This window comes from Cyanidioschyzon merolae, chromosome 19 (assembly GCF_000091205.1).
Source record: "Cyanidioschyzon merolae strain 10D DNA, chromosome 19, complete genome".
Taxonomy (NCBI): Eukaryota; Rhodophyta; class Bangiophyceae; order Cyanidiales; family Cyanidiaceae; genus Cyanidioschyzon; species Cyanidioschyzon merolae.
Window position 1 is genome coordinate 1,097,369 of NC_010145.1, and position 21,590 is coordinate 1,118,958.

The following is a 21,590-nucleotide window of genomic DNA, read 5'->3' on the forward strand; positions in this document are numbered from 1 at the left end:
CTGCTTCCTTGTTCGCTCTCGCATCTCCGTAGTTAGAGACGCCGGTCTCTCCTGCTCTCCATAACGATTGTCAGCAGCCGATGGATGTTGCTGGCAGCGTTCAGGTACCGATTTCGCTGCCCCGGGTCGCTTTCGATGCATGATATGTACCGACGATAGTTGCGGTCTGCGCTTCGCTTGCCAGTTGCATCTTCTTCGTATACGGCCGCGGTGTACTCGTCGCTGCGATGAAACTTGGCTCTGATTAGGTGTTTCCACACGTATCGATCGCGCGTCCTCTTCCCAGCGTCGTCCTGTCGTACGTGATTTCTTGCCTCATCGCTCGGTAGATGCCCTTGACGTGTACAGAGGGTTCCGCACGATGCACTCGTCTGTTTCCGCACCCGGTGAGGTACACAACGATCCCGGACTTGTTCTGGACGGATCCATCGGCGAGCGTGCTGCCCGCTCCACATGCACAAGTGCGTGCTGCTCCATTCGATAGAGGATATGCGGTACAAGATGTTGTCCGCGATGAAACAAGTACCAGAGGAAAGCTCCAGGCTCGAGAAAAAGTCGAGCCATTTCGATCTGTCTACGTGCCTTTTGTACAACGCTATGACGCTAGCTCCATCGAAAGCGATCACCGCGATGACTCGAGTCCGCGACCAGGTCCCTCTTCCGTCCAAACAGAAGAAAAGGAGCGTTTCGAAGCATATCCCCTGAAAGGCATCATGCTGCTGTCAAATACCGTTTCGTTGACGACCACATAGACAGAAGGAGTCATCTTTCGAACATTCTTGATTAGTTGACTGGCAAAATTTTTTTGAATGTCCGGCATGAGCTTGACAACGAGTCGTCAAGAGGCGACGTTGCGTATTTTTCATCACCAACTTAGCGGCACGAATTGTTGCGCTTACGAGTTGATCTAGAATTGAAAGATCGAAAACTTGGAAGAATACGTGATTCGGGCGTGCCGATCGCCAGGAAAGGAGAAGAATGAGGTCTCCGATGTATGAATCGGATCATGATATCGCTCCGTTTAGGAGTCCGAGGGCGAAGTCGTCACGAATCGTTTTGCTTTCGATGGTGCAACGAATTCCAGCTGCAAGGCGTCAACCGAGCAACCCTGCAAGAACAACCGAGAATCCGAACACCACGTATGAACCCTCAAGCCCTCATTCCTGAAATTCGAATGCCATGGCTTTACATCTATAACAAGTTCAGAGCAGAAATCGCAAGGCAGGAGCAGATCGACTCGGTCAGTATTCCGTTTTAACCTAGTACCGGTCTCCGTAGAAGAACCAGGCCCAAATAGAAGGCACTGCAGCCAGTTCGCTCGGCTTCGTCATCTGGTACCTTTCGCTCGTACGCGCTGCTGTGATAACTCGGTGTGTTCGTTGCTGGAGGCGAGCTCGCGTCCTCCTCTGGTGTCGTCCTCAGCACAAGTCCGTTCTGCGTGAACGAGAAGTTTTCGCAAGGTCCCCGGGTGTAGGTCGTAGCCTTCCAAAGGCCACGGTTCACGCACCGTACCGATGGCGGCTGCAGTGGCCCTTCGAACTTGCGTGAGGAGGTCCAGGAATCGCTCCGTGCAGCCGTTGATACCCGCCTCGTCAGGCGGCAAAACTGCAAGCACGTTAACTGTATCGCAGGTCACCTGTTGCAGCTGCAGCAGCGCTTCTTCAGATTCATCCAATTGTTCCAGAGCCGCCGCTTCTGCAGTGTCTCGGAGCAAAACGTCGTAGAGCGCCTTGGTCGATGCTCGTTGCTCCATTGCCGAGCTTCGTTCCCTCGAAAACGACGTTTCGCAGTGACTGCGTTACGCGCACCGGCCAGGCTGGTGTTCCAGACGCCCCAAACCGCGGCTCGGAGACTTCTTTTTCTGGTTTCGATTCCGTGAAACTGACCAGCGTTCTCGGACTGCGCGGTTGCTTTCGACAACCAGCCAAGCGAGCACTATCCGTCTCGTACGAACGTAACGGGGCTCCACTGGTGTCAGAGGCTCGCTCCTCGTCAAGCGTGGCTCGTTGGAATATGCTCTTTGCAGCAGCAGCAGCAGCAGCAGCAGGAGCGCCTTGAGCGCGATCGACACTGTCGGGCTTACAGTCCTTCAACTCAGTCCTGTTTCATCGCCGCTGAAAGTATTCGAATGCTTTTTCGCAGTTTGAAGCAGGAAGTCGAAAACACGATGCCATGCGCCGTTTAAATCCTGGACGAGTTGTCTGTAAGATATATGATTTACCGGACAGTTCAAGGAGTACTGCATTCCTCATTCAGGTCAGTCATACGTCAGATAGTTGAGGAACACTGAATAAAACAAGTACATGCGCTCCGAGCCAAAAATCGATATTCTTAAAACGTGCGTTCTGTCAATGATAGGAAACGGCCAGTTGATCACCTTACGGAAAGGAAAAGCGATGATAGTAGAAACCAGTGGCGTCTCTGTTCCTCAATAGTTTGTTCGTGTGGTCCTGAAAACTTTGGGATACATTGCGAAAACAAGTCCGATTTCATGCACTGCCATCTCGAACCGAAATCACATTTACAGAATTCCTGAAACGTTGCGGTCGTAGTGAAGCACAAGGAATTTGGTTTGTTTTCCCAGTCGATGGGATTTGCCTCGAACGAAACGGTCGAGGCGTCTGTCGGTATTCGAGGGAGCCGGGAGCCTCTCGTTTGTACGATCGAAATCGATGAGAACGACGAAATCATCATCTGGTCTACGTGCAGTGGGTTCCAGTGACGACCTCAGTTTCTCTCGTAGGGAACGGTCACACTGCAGCAACGAATGTACCGAATCATTCAAGACATTTCACCCTGACGTTTGGCGACGTTCTTTTGTTAGACAACGTGGAATTTCACCGTTCCCGTGCGCTGGAGCTTCTGCCGATTCTATCGGGGAATAAACCCGCTTTTCATTCCTTGGTACTCTCCGTGGCTGAATCCCATCCAAAGATTGTTTTATAGTGTGAAACGTAATGATCGCTTCACTGGACGAATCGCAAGATCGTCCAGCACACGATGACACACCGCGCCAGATTACGTCTTTCTTCGGCGAAGGTCCTCACCTGAGGGCATAACGAAATGCGTTCATTTCCAAGAACAAAAGATCTAATGGATGAGCTGGGGCGTGCACCTCAGGAGGTCTACATGGAAAGAAGGCAACGGGGCGTTTCGGCGACAGAAAAGTACCGAAGGCTGACAGAGCAGCCAATGCAACGGAGGGCACGACCCCGAGGATTCCTTGCATGAACGAGTACCACCAAGGGCAATAAACGCATGGAATTCGTGAACCGACACATCACTGCTGCCATCAGTATGAGGAGATGTGCGTTGCTGAAAACGAGATCCGCGGACCTGAAGCGATCGAACCTTGTGGGGTAGACGCTCAGGCTCGAAGTCTACAGGGAAAACTCTGAAGCCGATAGCAGGCGGCCTGGTCAAAAGAGACTGGCTGGCGTTAGCGCATGTGTAGATATATCCACTTTATGGTCGTTGGACACTGTTTTGTGTTTCGCTGATCACATATAGAGTTTTGTGCGGCAGCGTCAGCCAGGCGGCGGCAACGCGTCTCATGGAAAGAATCCTATCGTTCAGCATCACAGAGTGAACCGGAGCAACACGGAATGACTGCACAGCGTCTGCAACGATCTGGTCTGAGCTTCTCCGTATCACAAAAATGCTATCGGAACGGCGTGGTGATCGCTTCCCCGGATGCCGATGACAACCGAGCATCCGTGCGATGTCTGGTTCGTCTCATCCATTGCATATCATGATAGAATCCGCCGCCCTACCTTTCGCGAAAACAGACAGCGCCATCAACCTTCCGGGACGCGTAGTAGCGTCCTGTGCTGATCTACCAATCTAGCGTTCAGTATTGAGCGTTGCATTCTGGGTATGTCGCGCACAGAATCAGTAGCGAGCTGCGCGCTCGCCATATCACGGGCAGAGGTGTTCCTTGCAGTTGCGTGCTTGATGATGTCAAATATGTGCATCGTGTTTATCAAAAATGTGTCGCTGTGCGCGTAACCGCAGGTTCCCAGCACGAGAATGTCGAAGCGACCTCATGGAACGATTGCTTTCAGCTAGTGTCTTGTGAAGACAGCGCCAAGCCGACTAGCTTCCGACCGGAAATCGCTGCCGCGTATCGAGCGTCCCAGCTTGCACCTGTGTTAGGCTGCACTGCCCACAGCATCGCTGCGTGCAACCGTAGCGCCCAAAAACAAGGCCAGTCTAGGTCTTGTACAACATAAAAACGTCTGGATCAGAACTGAAACCTCTTTCTCGATGACTGGCTCCTAACACGCCCGCATCCAAACGATTGAGGCTTGTATCATCTGCATGACAAGGGCGAAAACCTGGACCAGAGGACACCGAAGTTTCTCGTGTCCATAATATACAGATATATGCAGTTACTCCCTCGCACCCAGGGTCGCCGCGCCCCTCCGTGTACTCCTCGCTGCTACCAGCTGGTAACGTGCGACCTCCTGAGCGTCGGGTTCCAGTACGCGTCTGAAATGCCAAGCTGCTACCTCTTTCTGGTAGCGATTCTGGTGTTCACAGTGAAATTATGTGAGGCGATCGCTTTGGAAGACGACTTTTGTACGACATGGCCTTCGGTTTCGGGCCTGAGGTACTGGTTGCGAACCAGAGACGCGCGTTGTCTGCGCCAGCAACTTGCTCGCGTGCTCGGCTATGGTGTTGTGGCCGGTGCAGCGCTCGTGAAACTTCCGCAGTTGTTGCGCATCCTACAGAACCGGTCCGCCGCTGGAATTTCCGTGGCGACCTACTTGGTCGAGTCTTTTGGTTACGCGTACAACCTGGCCTATCACTATCGAGCGGGCTATCCGTTCTCAACATATGGTGACTTTGTGCTGCTTGGCGTGCAGAACTGCCTCATCATGGCGCTCATCTTTTACTTCAACAACCAATGGTTCCCTCTGGGCCTCCTGACGCTGTCTTCGTATATCACGGCAACAGTAGTTGCTAGCTGGTCCCAGCGCGCTGTGCCGCTCGCGGTTCTCGAACGGTTGTGTAGCTTGAACCTTGCGATCGTCATCGGTAGTCGTTTACCGCAAATCCTGGCGAATGCGCGAAGAAAACATACTGGATCTCTGAGTTTGGCGACGTGTCTGGGGCTTTTCGGAGGAGCAACTGCCCGAGTATTCACGACGATGCAGCAGGTGCAGAACCATACGATTCTCGTCGGATACCTTGCGAGCGCATTTCTTAACGGTATCCTGGTGGCTCAGATTCTCATGTATCGGAAGCAGACTAGAACAACACCCGAGGTTAGCGGTGCTACCATGCAGGAGACGCGAGCACGCCCACGCAAATCGAAGACGTCGTAGCGGTCCTGGTAGCAGGCGAGCACGTAAAGGCGCAACACGAGAGTCGCCCAAAGAGAGCGATATCGTTCGTCGCGCTGGGCTTGCAATGTTACGAGCTGCTTCCTTTTGCTCGATATTCAGCGACCAACATTCGTGGGTGCTCAAGATGTAAACCATGTTCAAACGGGCGCTTGTTTCTTGCGAGCTGCCCTACTATGCCGTTTTCATTGTGAACCGCTGTTCGCTGCCTGAGGGTCGATGGACTCTGCCACGAGTCTGTGTTGTGAGCTCGAGTCACTGGTATCTGGCTCAGCATCAAATGTAGACGGAAACAGTATACCAACAAAAGGTTCCCCAGCAAAGCTCGCCTGCAGCATCTCGTTGCGTTGGTATGCCGGTCGGCGTCGCGAAATAGGGACTGTAGTTCGAATCATACAGGTACAGTGACGTGATCCCTGATCGCTTCCCGTGAAAAACCACCTCGAAATCTGTTGCTCCGCGGAACAATACACAGTGAGTGCCAGCGCACTCACTTCCGGTCAAAGCCACGGCGCTTGCCTTTCGCACCGCGTCCGCTGGGCAGGAGGTCGAGTTTCGGTGGCCGCCTCTAGCTGGTCGCACTGCCCGCTGGTTACTCAGTGCGCATCAAGGAGCACTGTCAATTCTTACTGATGTAGTCTGCTCGCACTCCATCGCTGTTGCTATTGTCGTCGTTCCACAGTAACGGGACACCCAGCTGAGCAGTGCGTTCACTAGGGGCTGCGAGTCCGTTACCAGCCCGGTGCAGGTCTCTGCTGCGATCGTGCGACAACGCGTCCTCGAACCGGCGTACACGAGTCTATCGCGAACCTGCTGATCGTCAGATGTTGCGAGTGTCGCTCGTGGACGCAGTTCGAGCTGCGTTTCGCAGTCGATTCCGAGCAAGCGACTACGTGCAGCGCAGCACCCGCTGGGCCATTAGGTCCAGCATCACTTCGTACGCAAAACGCAGAGCGTAGGGCCGCAGTACCCCAGCGACATTCGACGCGACACAAGTGCCGACATCCGTGGCAGCACAAGAGCAGGCACAGCCAACTAGTACCCAAAGTGACACATAGCGCCCTTCACTGCAGTTTTTTTTACCGTACTCCATAAACACGTAAAGCATAACCGCGTCAAATCGTTGCCTCGCAAGGATGCATGCACAGGACTGTACTTCAAATCCCCTAGCCCTGCTCGTACCAGCCACCACCTTCCAGTGCAGCGATCTGTGGTGATGCCCGACTGCGGCATTGCTGATGGCGGCATTGCTGATGGCGGCATTGCTGATCGAGGCTGCGGGTGACGTGGAGGTGCTGGCCCCCAGGGCGCCCTGCACAGCACAGCTGCCACCGCGGCGGCAGCAGTCGCTCCGGGCGTCGGGTATACCGGACGTGCCGCTCCGTGGCCTTGGACGTTTTGGGCGCTGCGTGTTGTGGGCTTGACGCAAGCCACCCCTGGCGTAGACTGTTGCTCTGGAGCGTCGGATCTCAGGCATATGGCCTTTTGCTTCCTGAACGCGCTGTCCCGGTCTCGTCCCAGGTCTCTGAGGCGTCAGGATCCGGGGCGAGCTCCGTGGACGCCCCGGCGGGAAGATGTTGTCGCCTACGCACTGCGACGGCGGCGAAGCGCTTACCTCGAAGACTGCAGTGAGCACAGGTCTGTGTCGTCCGAAAAAAGTGTGCAAGCGCACCCAGAGGCGGGAGGTCACCACAGGGAGGCGTTCAACGGGCCGGTCTGGAGCGGGGAGCCACACCCAGCCACCAACCTAGCCGACTTTGATGTTGTACTGTATTCTCCCTCGAAGATCAACGTTTTTCTGCGAGTTATAAGGCGAAGACCGGATGGATTTCACGAGCTGGCAACTGTGATGCAGGCAATATCGCTGGTGGACCGGATTGGCTTTCAGGAGCTGCCGGCGGGTGCGTCTGCTGACGTGCTCGAGTGCAACAACGCAAAGGTGCCGCTCGACAAAACGAACCTGATCATCAGGGCTTTGGACACTTTTCGCACACATTCGGGCTCTAGGAAACACTATCGGGTGCATCTGGATAAACAGATCCCCACGGAAGCAGGTTTGGGCGGTGGCTCGGGTAATGCGGCTACCGCCCTCTTTGCAGCAAATAGGTTGTGCGGTGAGCCTGCCTCCAACGCCGACTTAATCCGCTGGGCCAGTGAGATTGGCTCGGATACGGCTTTTTTCTTTTCCAGTGGCTCGGCGTTCTGCACGGGCCGCGGGGAGCAGCTCCATCCGATTCGACCGCTAGCTCCAACAACGGTCTACATTGTGAAGCCCAGAGGCGTTGGGCTGAGCACTGCCTCCGTGTACAGAGCGTTGAGCTTGCACCAACTTAATCGCGAGGACCATCTAGACCCACATGTGCTCTGTGAACAGATGGAACGAATTGGTCCGCTCTGTGCTCCGCTCGTGAACGATCTGGAGGGGCCGGCGTTTGCGCTAATGCCTCCGTTACGGCATTTGAAGACGTTTCTTGAGTCGTTCGGCTTCCAGCGAGTGCTCATGAGCGGTAGTGGCACCTCGTTTTTCGCATTAGGCTGCCCCGACAGCGTCCACAGCGAATCGTTTAGGAACCTCGTTTCAAATATGGGCTTGCAGCATGCAGGACCCCTACAGCATCTCTTCCCCGAAGGTGTCGACGTGTTCAAATGCGGTTTTATTCACCGCGATGCGGAGCATTTCTGGTACATGGAGAATCCGGCGAGCACGAAAGACGACTCGCGGTTTACAGGCCAACCACCACCGTCACCGCCGCATACCGCATCCAGGCCGGACTGCTTAGGCGACTCGCCGAGCACCTGAGAAGGGTCTACGCGCCTCAGCGCTCGACGAAAGGGACGCACCACGCTGTTGCATCGTAAGGAAATTCGACACCTTTGCTGGATATGTTGGTAGTACTGCACCCTTGGTCTATTATGGAAACGGAGATGCCGCATGAATAGCGAGCGTTCCGTTCAAGGTCGCGCGACAGCATCAGCGTCCGCCGCAAGATTCAACTTTTCGTTCCGGATGCCGACACGGTGCGGTGTCACCATATATACGCGATCTTCTTCATTGAGTAATGATCGGCTAGCTTTGTATTTTCCGATCTAGTTTTGGTAGGATACTGGAGCGCCTGGTGGCCTCTTCTAAAACCCGGAAAATCGCACAGAATCACGCAAACATGCTCCTTCACACTGGGGCTTTCAAGATGCCAGCTCCGTACCCATGCGGTATGTCGCGAACGTGCCCCTTGCACTGCTTGAGTGCATTCCACGAACATCGCCATGCCTAGAATCCTTCATACGAAATGCCTCAATCCATGGTCGTGGATGCTTTCTAGGAAGCCTGCTCGGATGTGTGACGTCATGAGGGCGGTTCACTACGGTTCCGCACAGCGCCTCACGTAATCACCGCAGTGTGTCTGGATCGGACGCCAGCGAACGGAATCGATTCCAGCTGGCATACAGGCATCATCGCCGAATTTGCTTTCGTAGACGGTTTGCATCAGCGGTATTCCTGTAGAGTCGCGCTCAACGGATCTCGCTCGAGTGCTTGCACAGAACGCGTCGGAAAGCACGAACATGCATCATGCACGGCAGTGATGGAAGAGTGCCTTTCACTCCTACAGAGCAGAGACAAAAACAGGAGATTCTAGATCATTGAGAGCTATGGTAGCCCGCGAGAACACCCCAATTCATCCCGTTTCTGGAGCCATCCATCGATTTCAAGGCATACGCGCTGGACAACACACCGAGCCGCACACGCCAAACTGCGCTTCCCGTTGTCACGCTCGGATGGATGCTGGACTAGTCGGCATGTGGGGGGATTCTCCGCCTTGCTCGCCTTCAGGGCCGTCTCGTCGCTTGCATCTCCATAAGAAGCGTATCTTCCAGTTCCACAGCAGTAAACCTAGACAATGAACTGCTCTCCAGAGGCCGATTTCACGCGGATCTCCGGTACCAACGTGCTATCCGGTACATGCAAAGTACTGCGGGCGTAACGCAGCGCCCATGCTACCGTGGGGAATGCAAGCATGTCCCATGGTATTTCGTCCCATCCATAGAGGCGTGCCTCAAGTGTCTCTGCATTCTGACGATAATCCGCTGGCGTCCAGTCCCGTTCCAGGGTGGCTCGATACACAAGTTGGATCTGTGCAGCCTGCAAGAGCTCATATACCGCAAGCAGGGGTCCGACAAGCACCGCTGCGTTCGTCTCTTCGAGTGCTTCACGTCGAGCAGCGTCTCGCGAGGTTTCACCGATCTCCAGATAGCCTGCGGGAAGCGTCCAGCGCCCACTAGCTGGCCGCAGCGCACGCCGACACAGCAACACCTTGCGCCGGTCTCGGCTGGTCGCCACACATGCGCTGATGACCTTCGGATTTTCATAGTGAACCAGAGCACAACGCTCACATACAGCTCTTTCCCGATAATCTCCAATTGGGGTCTGAATTGTCAGCTGCGCACCACAACGCGTGCAAAAACGCTGCGGTCGAGCATTGTCGGTTCGTGCCGGAGCGCTCGCCGAGTCATCCATCCGAGATGCCGCTCGACTCGAGTGCGTGGTAGCAAGAACGCAAACTCTGGTGCGTCTCGACCTCAAGCGTCCACTATCGAGTCGCTCGAGGCGCAAGCTCGCCGGGACTGGTACAAAGCGTCGGTGCACAGAGTGCAGCGGCACTGATAGAAACGTCAGCCGCAGTACGAAGCAGCTCACTTGCATCAGGACCGGTCAACTTGCACCTAGGCGCCTGCTACGTTTCTCGTAGGACTCGCTCGTGAAGACTCCTCGACACGCCAGCGGTATCGACTGGCGATTGGCGCAACGTCCAGTGGACGCCAGTACGCATCCCACTTCTCCGACGCCTCATGCTTGATGGTATTTTATTCGAGTCCGCCTCGGTTTTGGTGCACGAGGCAGGCATTCAGCGTATAAACCAGCACTGGTCATCAGATCGTTGCGTTGAAACAGCGTGGATATCGCAGGATACACAGAAAAATGGTCCGAACCGCTACTTCCTTTTACGTTACCGATGGACCTGGAAACGCACCCAAGTCATCCGACTCGCGAGCAGAGTCGGTATCGCCACCATACGGCTACGCTTGCGTCCATGGCGGTGTAGGATGCTAGGGATGCACGAATACGGACGAACATACTGGATTACAGATCTTTCACGATGCTTACAAACTTCAGCCTTTTCGGGCGTTTTCACGACTGCCTCCTTTTTGTCTCGTTCATCTGCGCCTTGATATACGTCGGCCTCTACTTTCACTCGAGCTCCGTTATCAGCAGTGAAAGGATATTGGTGGCGGTGTTCAATGCATGAATTTGCTGGTTTCGGTTATTGTTGACGCGTTTCGTGCACAGGCGGAGGTTGCGATCGAAGCATCGCGTGCCATGTTCGTTTTTCTTGAGTAGGGCGTCGGTGCGCCCTTCACAGCGGTGACACTTGACAGTGGTCAGAACTTTTCATAAGCGTCAACCGCAACTCCTTCTCCTCTTCTTTCTCGTCGACGTGTCTCGCTGTGACGCCTGGACGCTCGTTTCATAGTTCGCTGCACCCCGCTGCTGACGGCTACAGAAGGTTGCCATCTGAGCGCTTCTCCATTTCCGCGCCCGGTGCCGTTCTCTGCGATCACGGGCCTCCTCTGGCCGGTTCTCTCGGCGAGTACGCTACTTGACGCACACCCAAAAGCGCACGCTGTTCCAATAGGCAGAGGATTTGCGGAACGCGATCCTGTCCATGGCGAAAAAAGTACCAGAAGAATTACCCCGGCTGGAGATCAATTCGAGAAACGCCGATGCGCCTTCGCCCTCATCGTGCAAAGCAGTGACGTACGCTCCACTGAAAGCGATCGTTGCGATGACTCAAGTCCGAGTCCAAGACCAGTTGTCATTCAGAAAACGACTAGACGGGAGCCTCTGGAAGCATTTTCCATGGGAAGTATCGTGTTGCTGTGGAATCCCGTTCCCTGGAAAGGCTGCGAAGCGACGAGGATTCATCTTTTGAACGAAATCGACGATTTCGTGTGACATGTTCATTGAATTTTGGGTGTGGGCTTTTGATCAAGGCATCCAAGAACGACGTCGAGTTTTCACTCGTCATCACTCCAGCGGCGCGCATGAGTTGCCTCGAAACACTAAGCTCGAAAACTTGAAGCATGCTAGATTTTAGCGTGTGACACGTAACGAAATTCGAGGAGCAACGACTTGTACATGTGCACGGAATAACTACATTGATGGTGTTACGAGCGCTTTGTCCGTGGTCGTTGCGCATGATCTCGACTAGGGTGACGCAACGGATTCCAGCGGCAAAGAATCGAACGAGCTTTCGTCCGAAAATGCTTTCAAGAGTCCTCCACCTACAGATGAATCCGGAAGCCTTTATCGCTCCACTTCCAGCGTTGAATCTGTTGATCTAAGCTCAGAAGAGAAATCGCACGAAATGAACAGTTCTAATAGTCCACTGGTCCAGTTTAAGCAGCGAAGCGTCTAGCCGCTGCTAGTGCGGCCGCTTGCCTCCCTGGGCGCCTAGTCTGCGCATCGTACGCGAGACGCTGGAGCAGCTGGCGCGTTCCCAAGGAAACAAGCGCCCTCGTCAAGCACGAGTTCCCCGTGGCCGATGACCACATCTTCAGGAAGGCGAGACCAGTCGGGTCCTCGCTGCTGGAATCGTCGCCAACGCAGCGACAACGAAACTCAACAAAACAAACACCACTGGGAAGTATGTCATCAATTTAGAGACCTCTGAGCCGGAAAAACGCATCCTCGTGCGGTTCTCGTCCCAAAAAGTCGTGCAAAATTTCATTTGCACCACGAGAACCTCCCGGAGCGAGAACCAGCTGGCGATAGCGGTAGCCAGCCTTGGGATCCAGTGGTTGATCCGCAAACGCCTGTGCGTACATATCGCAGGCATACACCTCACTCCATAGGTAGCCATAGTATTGCGCATCGTAACCGGACATGAGGTGGCCGAAGCTCGCCCCCATATGGGTTCCTGGAGTCATGGGGACCAGTCCGATTCGCCGCTGGAGCAGCGCCAACAGTTCCGCAGTATCGATGCCGTCCACAAGCATCTCCGAAGACGACGACAACTGCTGCTGCTGCTGCTGCTGCTGCTGCTGCTGCTGCTGGCTATTGCGGTGCCCAGAAGCGCGGCTCCGACTCCGATTGCGACTGTTCCGGCGATCGGCACCGTATTCCCGCTCGAGCTTTTCACGTGTGGGCGCATGATGCAACGCCTGATCGAAGAGCGCAAGCACAATCTGTCGACGCGTTTGTAGCGCGATGAGACAACGCCGCGTCTGCTGGAGTCGCTCAATGAGCGTTGAAGGAAGCGGCTCCGGTACGAGAGCTCCTCCAGTACCAGCACCAGCACCAGCACTTTCGCTCTGTCCATCGTCCCTGGGTGTACGTGGTGCCAGGCGCTCGTAATGCCCCGAAAGCCGCTCCAGCGCTTGACGATCCCAGCACCAGTTCTCGAGCATTTGACTTGGTGCCTCAACAAAATCACGCTCCACTCTGGTACCGGAAAATCGTGCGAATCGCGGTTTTGAGCACAAATGATGCATGACATGTCCAAACTCATGGAAAAGCGTCACCACCTCTTCATGCCGTAGAAGCGAGGGGCGGCCTCCCGAAGACTTGCTCAAATTCGCTACCATTGCTGCTACAGGGACTTGACGCTCTCCATCGGCCGAATGCATCGCATTGAGCTGGAGCGCATTTGTCGCTGTTTCCGATGCACGATGCACGTGGCTAGTGCCAGTGCTGGGTGTTCCGACCTTGCCGCGAGGCGCAGTCGTCTCCTGGACTTTGCTGGGCCGCACACAGCTCGGCTGCAAAGGCCAGACAGCGGCATGACCATACTTGCCTTCACGCGGATGCAGATCCAGGTAAAAATAGCCCAAGAGTGCGGCGTTTTGCGCATCGCGCACTTCGAACAGGCGCACGTCCTCGTGCCAGCGTTGGCCCTGGGTCAGATGAACAAAACGCAAACCAAGTAGCTCTTGGTAAATATCGAGCATGTTCGAAAGCACACGCTCTAGCGGGAAATACTCGGCGATTTTCGTATGATCAATCTGCAGCTGCTGCTCCTCGTATTTCGTCATGTAGTAGCGGAGGTCCCACATACGAATCTCATTGTCGGGTTCAAGGCCCAAGAGCACACCGTAACGCTCAAGGTTATCCTTGCGCTTGAGGCGACGAAGTTCCGACAGCTCCGCATGCGCAGCCTTATCCAATCGCTTGCTCAGACGGTGCAGAAATGCTTCGACATTTTCCGGTGAATTTGCCATGCGCATCTCAAGAACGAACGCGGCATGAGAGGGATACCCTAAGAGCTTGGCTGCTTCATCGCGAAGCCGCACCGTCTCTTCGAGCAAGAACACGTTCTCTGGGACGCAGCGGGAGTGGAAGAGTTTCTCGAGGATGCGCCGGGTCTCTTCAACTGAACAATGTTTCATAATGGGAAAGTAATGCGGATATTTGAGGGTAACTTCAAATTCCAGCTCTTCAGGCTTCGCTGGATTCGGTCGGCTACGCAGGCCCTCGAGAAAAGTCGGAGACATGCCGGCCAGCTCCTCTGCCGAGAACCACAGACGAGTGTTCTCCTCATTCAAGTTTCGCTGGTATTCTATGCATAAATCAGCAATACGCGTGCGAAGATCAACGAGCCGCTCCCGAAGTTGATCGTCCAAATGTGCGCCGTGCCGTTCCAGATCTCGAACGGTGAAGCGCATGTAGCGCACATGCTCCAGCGTTAGGCCCAAGGCGGCGGCGGCCTGTGCACCCAGGGGCGTCTGCCGACCGAAATCATCATAATCCTGATCGTGAGCAGCTTGCTCGAGGATACTCTCTCGCTTGTGGCGAAGTTGCTCGCGTCGGGACTCGCGGGATGCGACTGGGGCATGCAACGAGCTCCGCTGCCGCCGCAGTGCGTCGCGAAGTTGTATTTCATACTCGTCAGCGATCGGTCTCAGCACTCGGTAAACATCGGCTCGTGAACTGAGTTCGACATCCAGCTTTGCGAGCTCCCTCTGTGCTTCGACACTCGCTGCGCGGATATCGGAATGCGGTGACACGAAGCTCGGAAACGTCACGCTCGATCGACGTGCGGCGTGCTTGGCTTCCATGTCCGCCCAGAGTTGGAAAGTGTGGTCAAAATCCAAGGGAGGTTTCAGCAGAGGAGCGCCACCGCGCACCAGTTCGTAGAGCGAGCTGATATGATCGGCGAGCGCGCGTTCCTCCGCAATGATCCGTTGCGTTTCGGCTTTGATATCAGCGACTGACATATCCACCCGAAATGCAATATGTTTCGGGCAGGTATGACCGACACTGAGGCGCTTTTCCGACCGTTCAGTCCGTGCGTGTTGCGAAATCGAACGCTCCACCTCTGAGTCCTGCCCGAATTCGCTTAACCTCTCCGCGTCCGGTGCTCGTGTGCGGTACGCTGCCCTACGTGTTCGCTGCGCAGCTGCTGGGTCGGTTCCGGCGCTGGCATTGATACCCACGCGTCCCTTTTGTACGTCTTGCCGCCTGCGATAGGCGCGCACCACGACGACTGTGCCGAGGAGCGCCACCACTATCGCCGATCCTGAGAGCGCAGGCACAAACCACGGCGTCGAGCCGTTCATCTGTAAATACTCTGTGCGTAACGCCAACCAAGGCGAACGTGCCCAGTCTAGGACGGCGCTCCAGCGACTCTTTCGAGCGTTCACAGCGTCACGTGAATCCGGAACTCCATCCGAGGCCGCCGCTGAAACAACTGCAGAAGCCCCGTTCCCTCCAGCGTCAGACGCTTCGATTGTCATGTTCGATCACCGAAAACCCTTTGAACTATAAGGTACCCCCTCCCTGTTCAGCTCTGGGTTCTACGGAGTCGCTGAGACGAGGCCGTACCAGCCTAGAGCAGGACACGTTTTCGGCGATTATCCCAAGCACAGCGTGTGTGTTGATGATCTCGGAATGCGCTGCGTTGCGCAGTGCGCGGCGGCGCAAGGCACCACAGCGAACGTGGCATCGCCGGGGCGGGCGCCACTGCCGCCATTTGAAATCGCAACCGCAAGCAGTCGTCATCGGTAGCGGGCGGAAGGCTTCGCGCGCGCATCTAGGCTGCGGGTCCGGCGAAGAGGCTTCAAGCCTCAAGTCCATAAAAAGGATGTTTTGTCTCTTTATGAAAAGCCATATGGCCTGACGTGGCTGCTGATGCCATTCCGACGGCCTGGCGGGCCTCCTGCTTGCCTGGGTACCGATAGAGATCCCGCACGGTGGAATCCCTCGTTTGGTACTGCGATCCTGCACCACGGAAATACGCTGATCGCTGATACAGGCTGGTATTTGACGCGGTGTTGCCCAGCGACCAGTAGTGGCTGTTTGCGCATCGCCCCGGTTCCCAGGTGCGATTTCGGGGTGCACGACGGCCCATATAAGCATGACATGGGACGGGTCCACGTCCGGAGCTCGGGCGCGTACGTCAAAGTTTCTTTCTGCTTCCATTGTGATCAACGCAAGCGCTTTGGGGTTTTTTCTTAGCCTGCTTCCTATTCTTCTCCCTTACCTACAGCTTCAACGATGTTAGTCGCTCCTGCTTCGTTCTCAGCAGCTGAAGGATATGGATGGCAGGGTCAAGTGCAGATCTCGGCGCTTCCGGCCGTTGTCGACGCTCTGCATGCAGAGGCAAAAGTAGCGGCCAACGCTTCGTTTGCCATTTTCATCATCTTTCCAGACAGTCTCAATGGCCTTTCGCAGCAGTAGCACCTGACCGTGGACAGGTGTTCCCATATGACGAAGGTAGCTCCTCCGCCGAGGCCGCTCTGTTTCACCCGAACACCAGCCATATTGCTCGGTACGTGACTTTGGCGGGGCACGTAGTGCTCCCCTGGATGCCATTCTCCGATTCCGCGATTGGTGGTGTACCCAAACGAACCTGCTTCTTCTGGGTGATGCGCTCGGTGCGTTCCCTGTCCGACGCATACGGAAGCGCATGTCTTTCCATTTGAATGAGGATTTGTGAAACACGATACTGTTCATGATGGTAGAGATACCGGAGGCCAAATCCAGGCTGCTGATCATGTCGAGCAAAGCCGATATGTCTACGCCACCCTTGTGCATAGCGGTGACGCAATCTCCATCGCCAGCGGTCGCTGCGATGATGCAAGCAGGAGTCCGAGACCTTGCCGACGCAATCAGCAGCGAGCGGAGCTTCTAGCAGCACAGACCGTAAGACAATTCATGCTGTTGTTGAATGCGGTATCGCCGATAACCTCAAACACAGGAGAGTTTCCCTCTGAACGAAATCGATTTCATCGCTTGACAAGTTTAGTGAAAGTCCGGCCTCAGAATGGGAAGAAGTCGTCCATGGAAGACTGCCTGTCGTTTTCCTCGAAAACCAGCAGTGCCAATCGCTACGCCCACGAGTATCCTCGAGTCAGAAAGATCGAAAAACTCAAGCATGCGTGATTTGAGCATGTTAAACGTAATCAGAAGAGACGTGTGGTTGCTTGTACGAGTGAATTGGATAGTTATATCGGTAGTTTTACGAACGTTTGTTCGAGGTCATTGCGATTCTTCATGTCAACGATCACGGAAAGAATGCCACCAGCATCGCGTCCAAGGAGCTAACGGGAAACAAGGATCCAGGATCTTCAAACTACACATGAGTCTTTGAACTCAAGGTTCTCCCACTTCCAGTGCCAAACGTGTGCGTCTAAAATAGTTCGGGGAAAAAAATCGTAAGACTGGATCAGCGTTGGCGATTCCGAGTTCCCTTTTACGATTTTTGACACCGACCAGGGTGTCTCGTTCGTCTGCGGGCGTTCGAAACAACACCAACGGATTCTGTTGCTGGTGAGTCTGCTCTGGACGCAGCGGTCTGCGTCTTAATTAAACGTTACCAGAGGACGCTCCGGAAACGTGTTTGCGCTGGAACCCTTCCGCGCAGAACCACTGACGCTGGGGTCAAGCGAACAGGAACCCACTGAAACCTGGTGGAACCTGTTGAAAGCTGCGGAATCCTGAACCGGCTACATTTTCGGACAAGACTCGGACAAACGCTGAACGAATCAGAGTCGTTTTCTGAGGCACTCGTGGACTCGAACGAGCGCAGCGCTGCTAAAGCACTGGAGCAACGAAACGTCGAGGGCGCTGCGCTTCAAACTCGCCAGCACCTGACGCACAAGACGCACCGCAAACTCGGGTACTAGTGGCTGCTAGGTTCTTACGGTTTGGGTCTCCGTGCGTCCGCCTCGTTTACAACGGAATACGATGCGCCTCATTGCGCTTCTGAGCGGCGGCAAGGACTCGCTCTATGCAGCGATCTACGCTCAGTACGTACTCGGTCATGAAATCGTCGCTGCAGTCAACCTGTACCCAACTGGTCCTGAGCGACCTCCTGAGGCGGTTGCAGGTACAGACCTTGTCGCGTGGACAGACGAAGTCGACTCGGCCATGTTCCAGAGCGTCGGTGCGCACGTCGTGGGAGCAGCGTACGCAGACTGTTTGCCGTCCAGTATCCGGTGGTATCGCGCAGCTTTCGAGGCGCTCGAATTTCACACCGACCATGGCCTGCGTTATCGTCTGGCGCCACATGCTTCTGCTTTAGAGACACCTGCAGACGAAGTTGCGACGCTGCATCGAGTCGTGGGCGCGCTTCTGGACAACTTTGAAGTACAGGGCCTGGCGCGACCCGAAGGCCTCCTCTCGGGGGCGATTCTCTCCGACTACCAACGCCTGCGCATAGAGCACGTGGCTAGTCAGCATCAGCTGGTGTCGGTGGCTCCGTTGTGGCGTCGTGACGCCCGCGAACTCTTCGATTCTATCTGTGCACTGGGTATCGAGGCCATCATTGTCAAAGTGGCGTCCCTGGGTCTCGACATGGCTCATCTAGGGAAATCCCTGTACCAAGTACGCGAGCACCTGATGCAACTTGAGACGCGGTACGGGGTGCACTGCCTGGGTGAAGGCGGCGAATACGAGACGCTGGTGCTTGACAGCCCCTGGTTCCGTCAGCGTCTTGTCATTGATGCCTCCAGTCCGGTAGATCATGGTTCTGGAAGCGCCTACCTTCGCATCGAGCGCTTCCACTGCGAAGAAAAACCAGCCGCGATGCGCGCTGACCAGCAGGCTCAGTTTTCAGACTGGATGCAACGGGAACGAGCGCGGCCTCTCTGGGTATTTCCTCTTCCATTGAACGGAATATCTTTCCGAAAGTCGATACCCACCGTGCTTGCACCGGCTGGAGACGCGAACGCTTCCGCCGCCGAGCGTACTCCTCGCTCGCCGATGTTTCAGGTGCGCTATCGAGAGAGGCTCTGGCATCTTTCAGATGATCATAGGTTTTATGTCGCGGTTTGTTGGGTGGAGTCTTCCGCCGATGTCGCGACGCATCCGACTGATCCCCGGTGTGCTGTACTTGCACCTCCTGGCGAGGCTGCGCGCCAAACTGAGCTGCTCCTGCTGCACCTGCGCCAGCGCTGGCCCGATGCAGCTTGTCGACCGTTCCAGTGCCTCCTTTTCCTTGCGAATATGCAGGACTTTGCCGCAGTGAATGCAGTCTACGCTCATTATTTTGCTGCAGAGGATGCACCTCCGGTTCGGTGCTGTGTGCAGGTCGCGTCGTTACCGCACCCGACCAGCCTCGTGCAGCTGGAGGTTTTTGCCGAGTCCGTGGACTTGCATGGCAAAGGCATTCACGTCCAGAGTCTGTCGCTGTGGGCCCCGGCGTGTATTGGACCGTACAGTCAGGCTCGCATCCAGCATCAGGGGACGACCCTGTACTTGTCAGGCATGCTGGCGCTTTTCCCTGGTACAGGCGAGATTCCCGAAGGCCTCTCGCTGCCTGCTCAGATAGAAGCCTGTCTATGGAATGCAAATCGCGTCGTAGAAGCACTCGATGATCGCGGCATGAAGAGGCCCTGGCAGTGTCGTCTCTGTATCGCGTGGTACAAGGCAGGCTCGCGCGACAGCGCTGAGACGCACGGCCGCCTCATCCACGAGATGCTGCACAAGCGTCTGCCACGAGCGCAGCGCTTTGTTCTTGGGGTTCCGCAGCTGCCCCGGAACGCGCTCGTTGAACTGCAGTTCGTTTACGAACGGCGTGAAGCGGAATTCCATGGGACGCACTGCCCTGTAATACCCCAGATTGCGCACGACTTCCTGAGCTGGGACACGGAAGACTTCGAGGGCGCTCCCCAGAAGCTGGATGCTTCACCAGGGTCATCGTTTCATGTTTGCATCCCCGTGCTGATTCCGCATTCAGTGTACGGCAGTGCCTGTACCCGACTCCGTTGCTACCTGCCACCGGGAAAGGCTCCCGATAAACCCAGTGCTCTCTGAGGCGCGCTTTCCTTGAACTCGGTGCAGCGCGTACGATCCCCGTAGCGTACGCGTCCGCGAACCGAAACATTGCCATAGACGTAAACGAGAGCGGGTTTCTCTCGTTGGGCATCGACGCTACCACAAGCGTAGTTGCAGACGCAACAGTACCTCTACCGGTGAAACACATTATCCCCAGAGGCCGTTGCAGCACCAATAATATCAGCTGCTGCAGCAATAGCGTTAACTTGCTCTATCCGTGTGTGTTGGCTACCACTGCTTGCGTAGCTGGCGATTACCGAGCAAGCGCATCCTTTAACGAGCTTGCGATGCAAAGCAAACGCACGGTCTTTTGGGTCGGCTTCTGGCCGCACGGCATCCATTCAATGTTTTCAACGCCGACGTTACACGTATCGGGTTGTCGCTGGCAACGTCAGGAACCGAACCTTGCAAGCTTGGGTTGCAAAGCGCACGCGCTACTCCCTATGCAATCGTTATTCATGGAGCGTTATCGCAGGCGGGACGAGTATCAGCGCACGCTCCGTGTGCCCCGTGATCCTCTCCAGGCATTGCAGCGCTCACCAGTGCAGCACAGCAGAACCCCGTCAGCGTGTCTAAGACGCTAGGCGAAGATGCTCGTCTCCAATGCACGTGCGCTCCCGAGGCCGTGTGCTGCTGCGGCATTCGTTCGCATCCTCGACGCCTTCGCATTCGAAGATCCTCAGGGTAAAGCCAGCGACTCTGGAAGCGCTGTGGAACCTGAAGTCGATGCCGCATCCGGTGCGCGTTCCCATCGCAACGATCCATCCGTTCGTCGAAGTTGTTTGGCTGCTTCTCGGAGCGCACGAGCAGTTCGAGCACCTTCGACGTCTTCACGTTTGCCTGCCGACATGAACTGATTCGTTGCAGCAGTTTCCAATGAAGATGAATGCCGATAGACCTCACCAAAGCTGGTCAGGTGGCTTTTCGGAATCATCGGTTCGCGGTCTCGAAGTTCTTTCTCGTGTCGCGGCCCATAGAGTGCATTCTTTGCGTCCGAAAGCATATCGCGAATGTCGACAAGCTCTCCAAAGTTGCGTAGCACCGCTCGTGAGGGATCCGGTGCATAGTCCTCAAAGTCCCGCCACGAAAATACGAAATGATGAACGATGGCTGCCACGAACATTTCCAAGCAGATCAACAGATCCTGAATGCCGGTTGCCACACTATCGGAGGTAAAGTCACCAACATCGGTGAGCCAGTGCCACTGCACGAGCAAGCCGAGCACCACACCCTGCCACCAACTGAAGAATATGACTGCCTTCACGCAGAGGAACTTGGGAAGCGGGCGGAAAGCCTGCAACAAGTCCTCCGTTGCCAAATACAACATAACCATCCAGTATAGCGCCCACGAAACGCTGAGGTTCACCACAATCCAAATGTACGGATAACCATAGCACCAGAAAGGCGAAGCAGTTGGCGTCTTGGGCTGTACATACCAACCGTGCCGGTTCAGGAGCACTGCTACGGCGGCAGTGAGCGGTTTCAACAACACGAACTGCAACACCGCGAGGCGCACTTTCTGCAGGAATCGAGCGCCCAGTACCTCCGGTTGGAAACACCAGTTCATGGGCCAAGGGTGTGGTAAGGGGGGTTTCAACTCCAGCAGATACGCCAGAGAGCGTTCCCCGCCCGCTACGTTGATAAGCAGCGCCACGAACGAGTACAGGGTGTAGGCCTCGTACGAGTCGCGCCCCAGATCAAAGTACAGCGCCATTTCCGGTATCAAGAGAGAAAGCCAAGAAGACAACGAGTATACCGGAACCATACCTAGGATTCGACAAATGTAAAGCTGGTACTCTGGACGAACATAGTGTCGCAAGTGCAGCCAGATGTTCTGGAGCGACAGTGTCAGCGCGAGGAGGCTGAGGACCCCACCGCCCAGTCGTGCAAGTAGCAGCGCCTGAAACATA

General features: G+C 55.4%; 6 protein-coding genes across 6 annotated transcripts, besides 1 other annotated feature; 3 read left to right on the forward strand and 3 right to left on the reverse strand.

Moving 5' to 3' along the window:
- Positions 1-4,496: 4,496 nt before the first annotated feature.
- On the forward strand, positions 4,497-5,330 carry CYME_CMS442C (hypothetical protein, conserved; the record flags this gene model as incomplete). Its single annotated transcript, XM_005538977.1, has 1 exon — positions 4,497-5,330. The coding sequence occupies one exon, from the start codon at positions 4,497-4,499 to the stop codon at positions 5,328-5,330; it is 834 nt and encodes a 277-aa protein (XP_005539034.1).
- Positions 5,038-6,490: a sequence feature (possible transcribed region).
- A 335-nt stretch (positions 6,491-6,825) lies between these two features.
- On the forward strand, positions 6,826-8,148 carry CYME_CMS444C (4-(cytidine 5'-diphospho)-2-C-methyl-D-erythritol kinase; the record flags this gene model as incomplete). The annotated part of the gene is made up of 1 exon (XM_005538978.1): positions 6,826-8,148. The coding sequence occupies one exon, from the start codon at positions 6,826-6,828 to the stop codon at positions 8,146-8,148; it is 1,323 nt and encodes a 440-aa protein (XP_005539035.1).
- Positions 8,149-9,237: 1,089 nt separating this feature from the next.
- On the reverse strand, positions 9,238-10,047 carry CYME_CMS445C (hypothetical protein, conserved; the record flags this gene model as incomplete). The annotated part of the gene is made up of 1 exon (XM_005538979.1): positions 9,238-10,047. The coding sequence occupies one exon, from the start codon at positions 10,045-10,047 to the stop codon at positions 9,238-9,240; it is 810 nt and encodes a 269-aa protein (XP_005539036.1).
- A 2,015-nt stretch (positions 10,048-12,062) lies between these two features.
- Positions 12,063-15,137, reverse strand: CYME_CMS446C (thimet oligopeptidase; the record flags this gene model as incomplete). The annotated part of the gene is made up of 1 exon (XM_005538980.1): positions 12,063-15,137. The coding sequence occupies one exon, from the start codon at positions 15,135-15,137 to the stop codon at positions 12,063-12,065; it is 3,075 nt and encodes a 1,024-aa protein (XP_005539037.1).
- A 2,452-nt stretch (positions 15,138-17,589) lies between these two features.
- On the forward strand, positions 17,590-19,659 carry CYME_CMS447C (hypothetical protein, conserved; the record flags this gene model as incomplete). The annotated part of the gene is made up of 1 exon (XM_005538981.1): positions 17,590-19,659. One exon carries the CDS (start codon positions 17,590-17,592, stop codon positions 19,657-19,659), a length of 2,070 nt encoding a protein of 689 aa, XP_005539038.1.
- Positions 19,660-20,359: 700 nt separating this feature from the next.
- On the reverse strand, positions 20,360-21,589 carry CYME_CMS448C (hypothetical protein, conserved; the record flags this gene model as incomplete). Its single annotated transcript, XM_005538982.1, has 1 exon — positions 20,360-21,589. One exon carries the CDS (start codon positions 21,587-21,589, stop codon positions 20,360-20,362), a length of 1,230 nt encoding a protein of 409 aa, XP_005539039.1.
- Position 21,590: the final 1 nt, after the last annotated feature.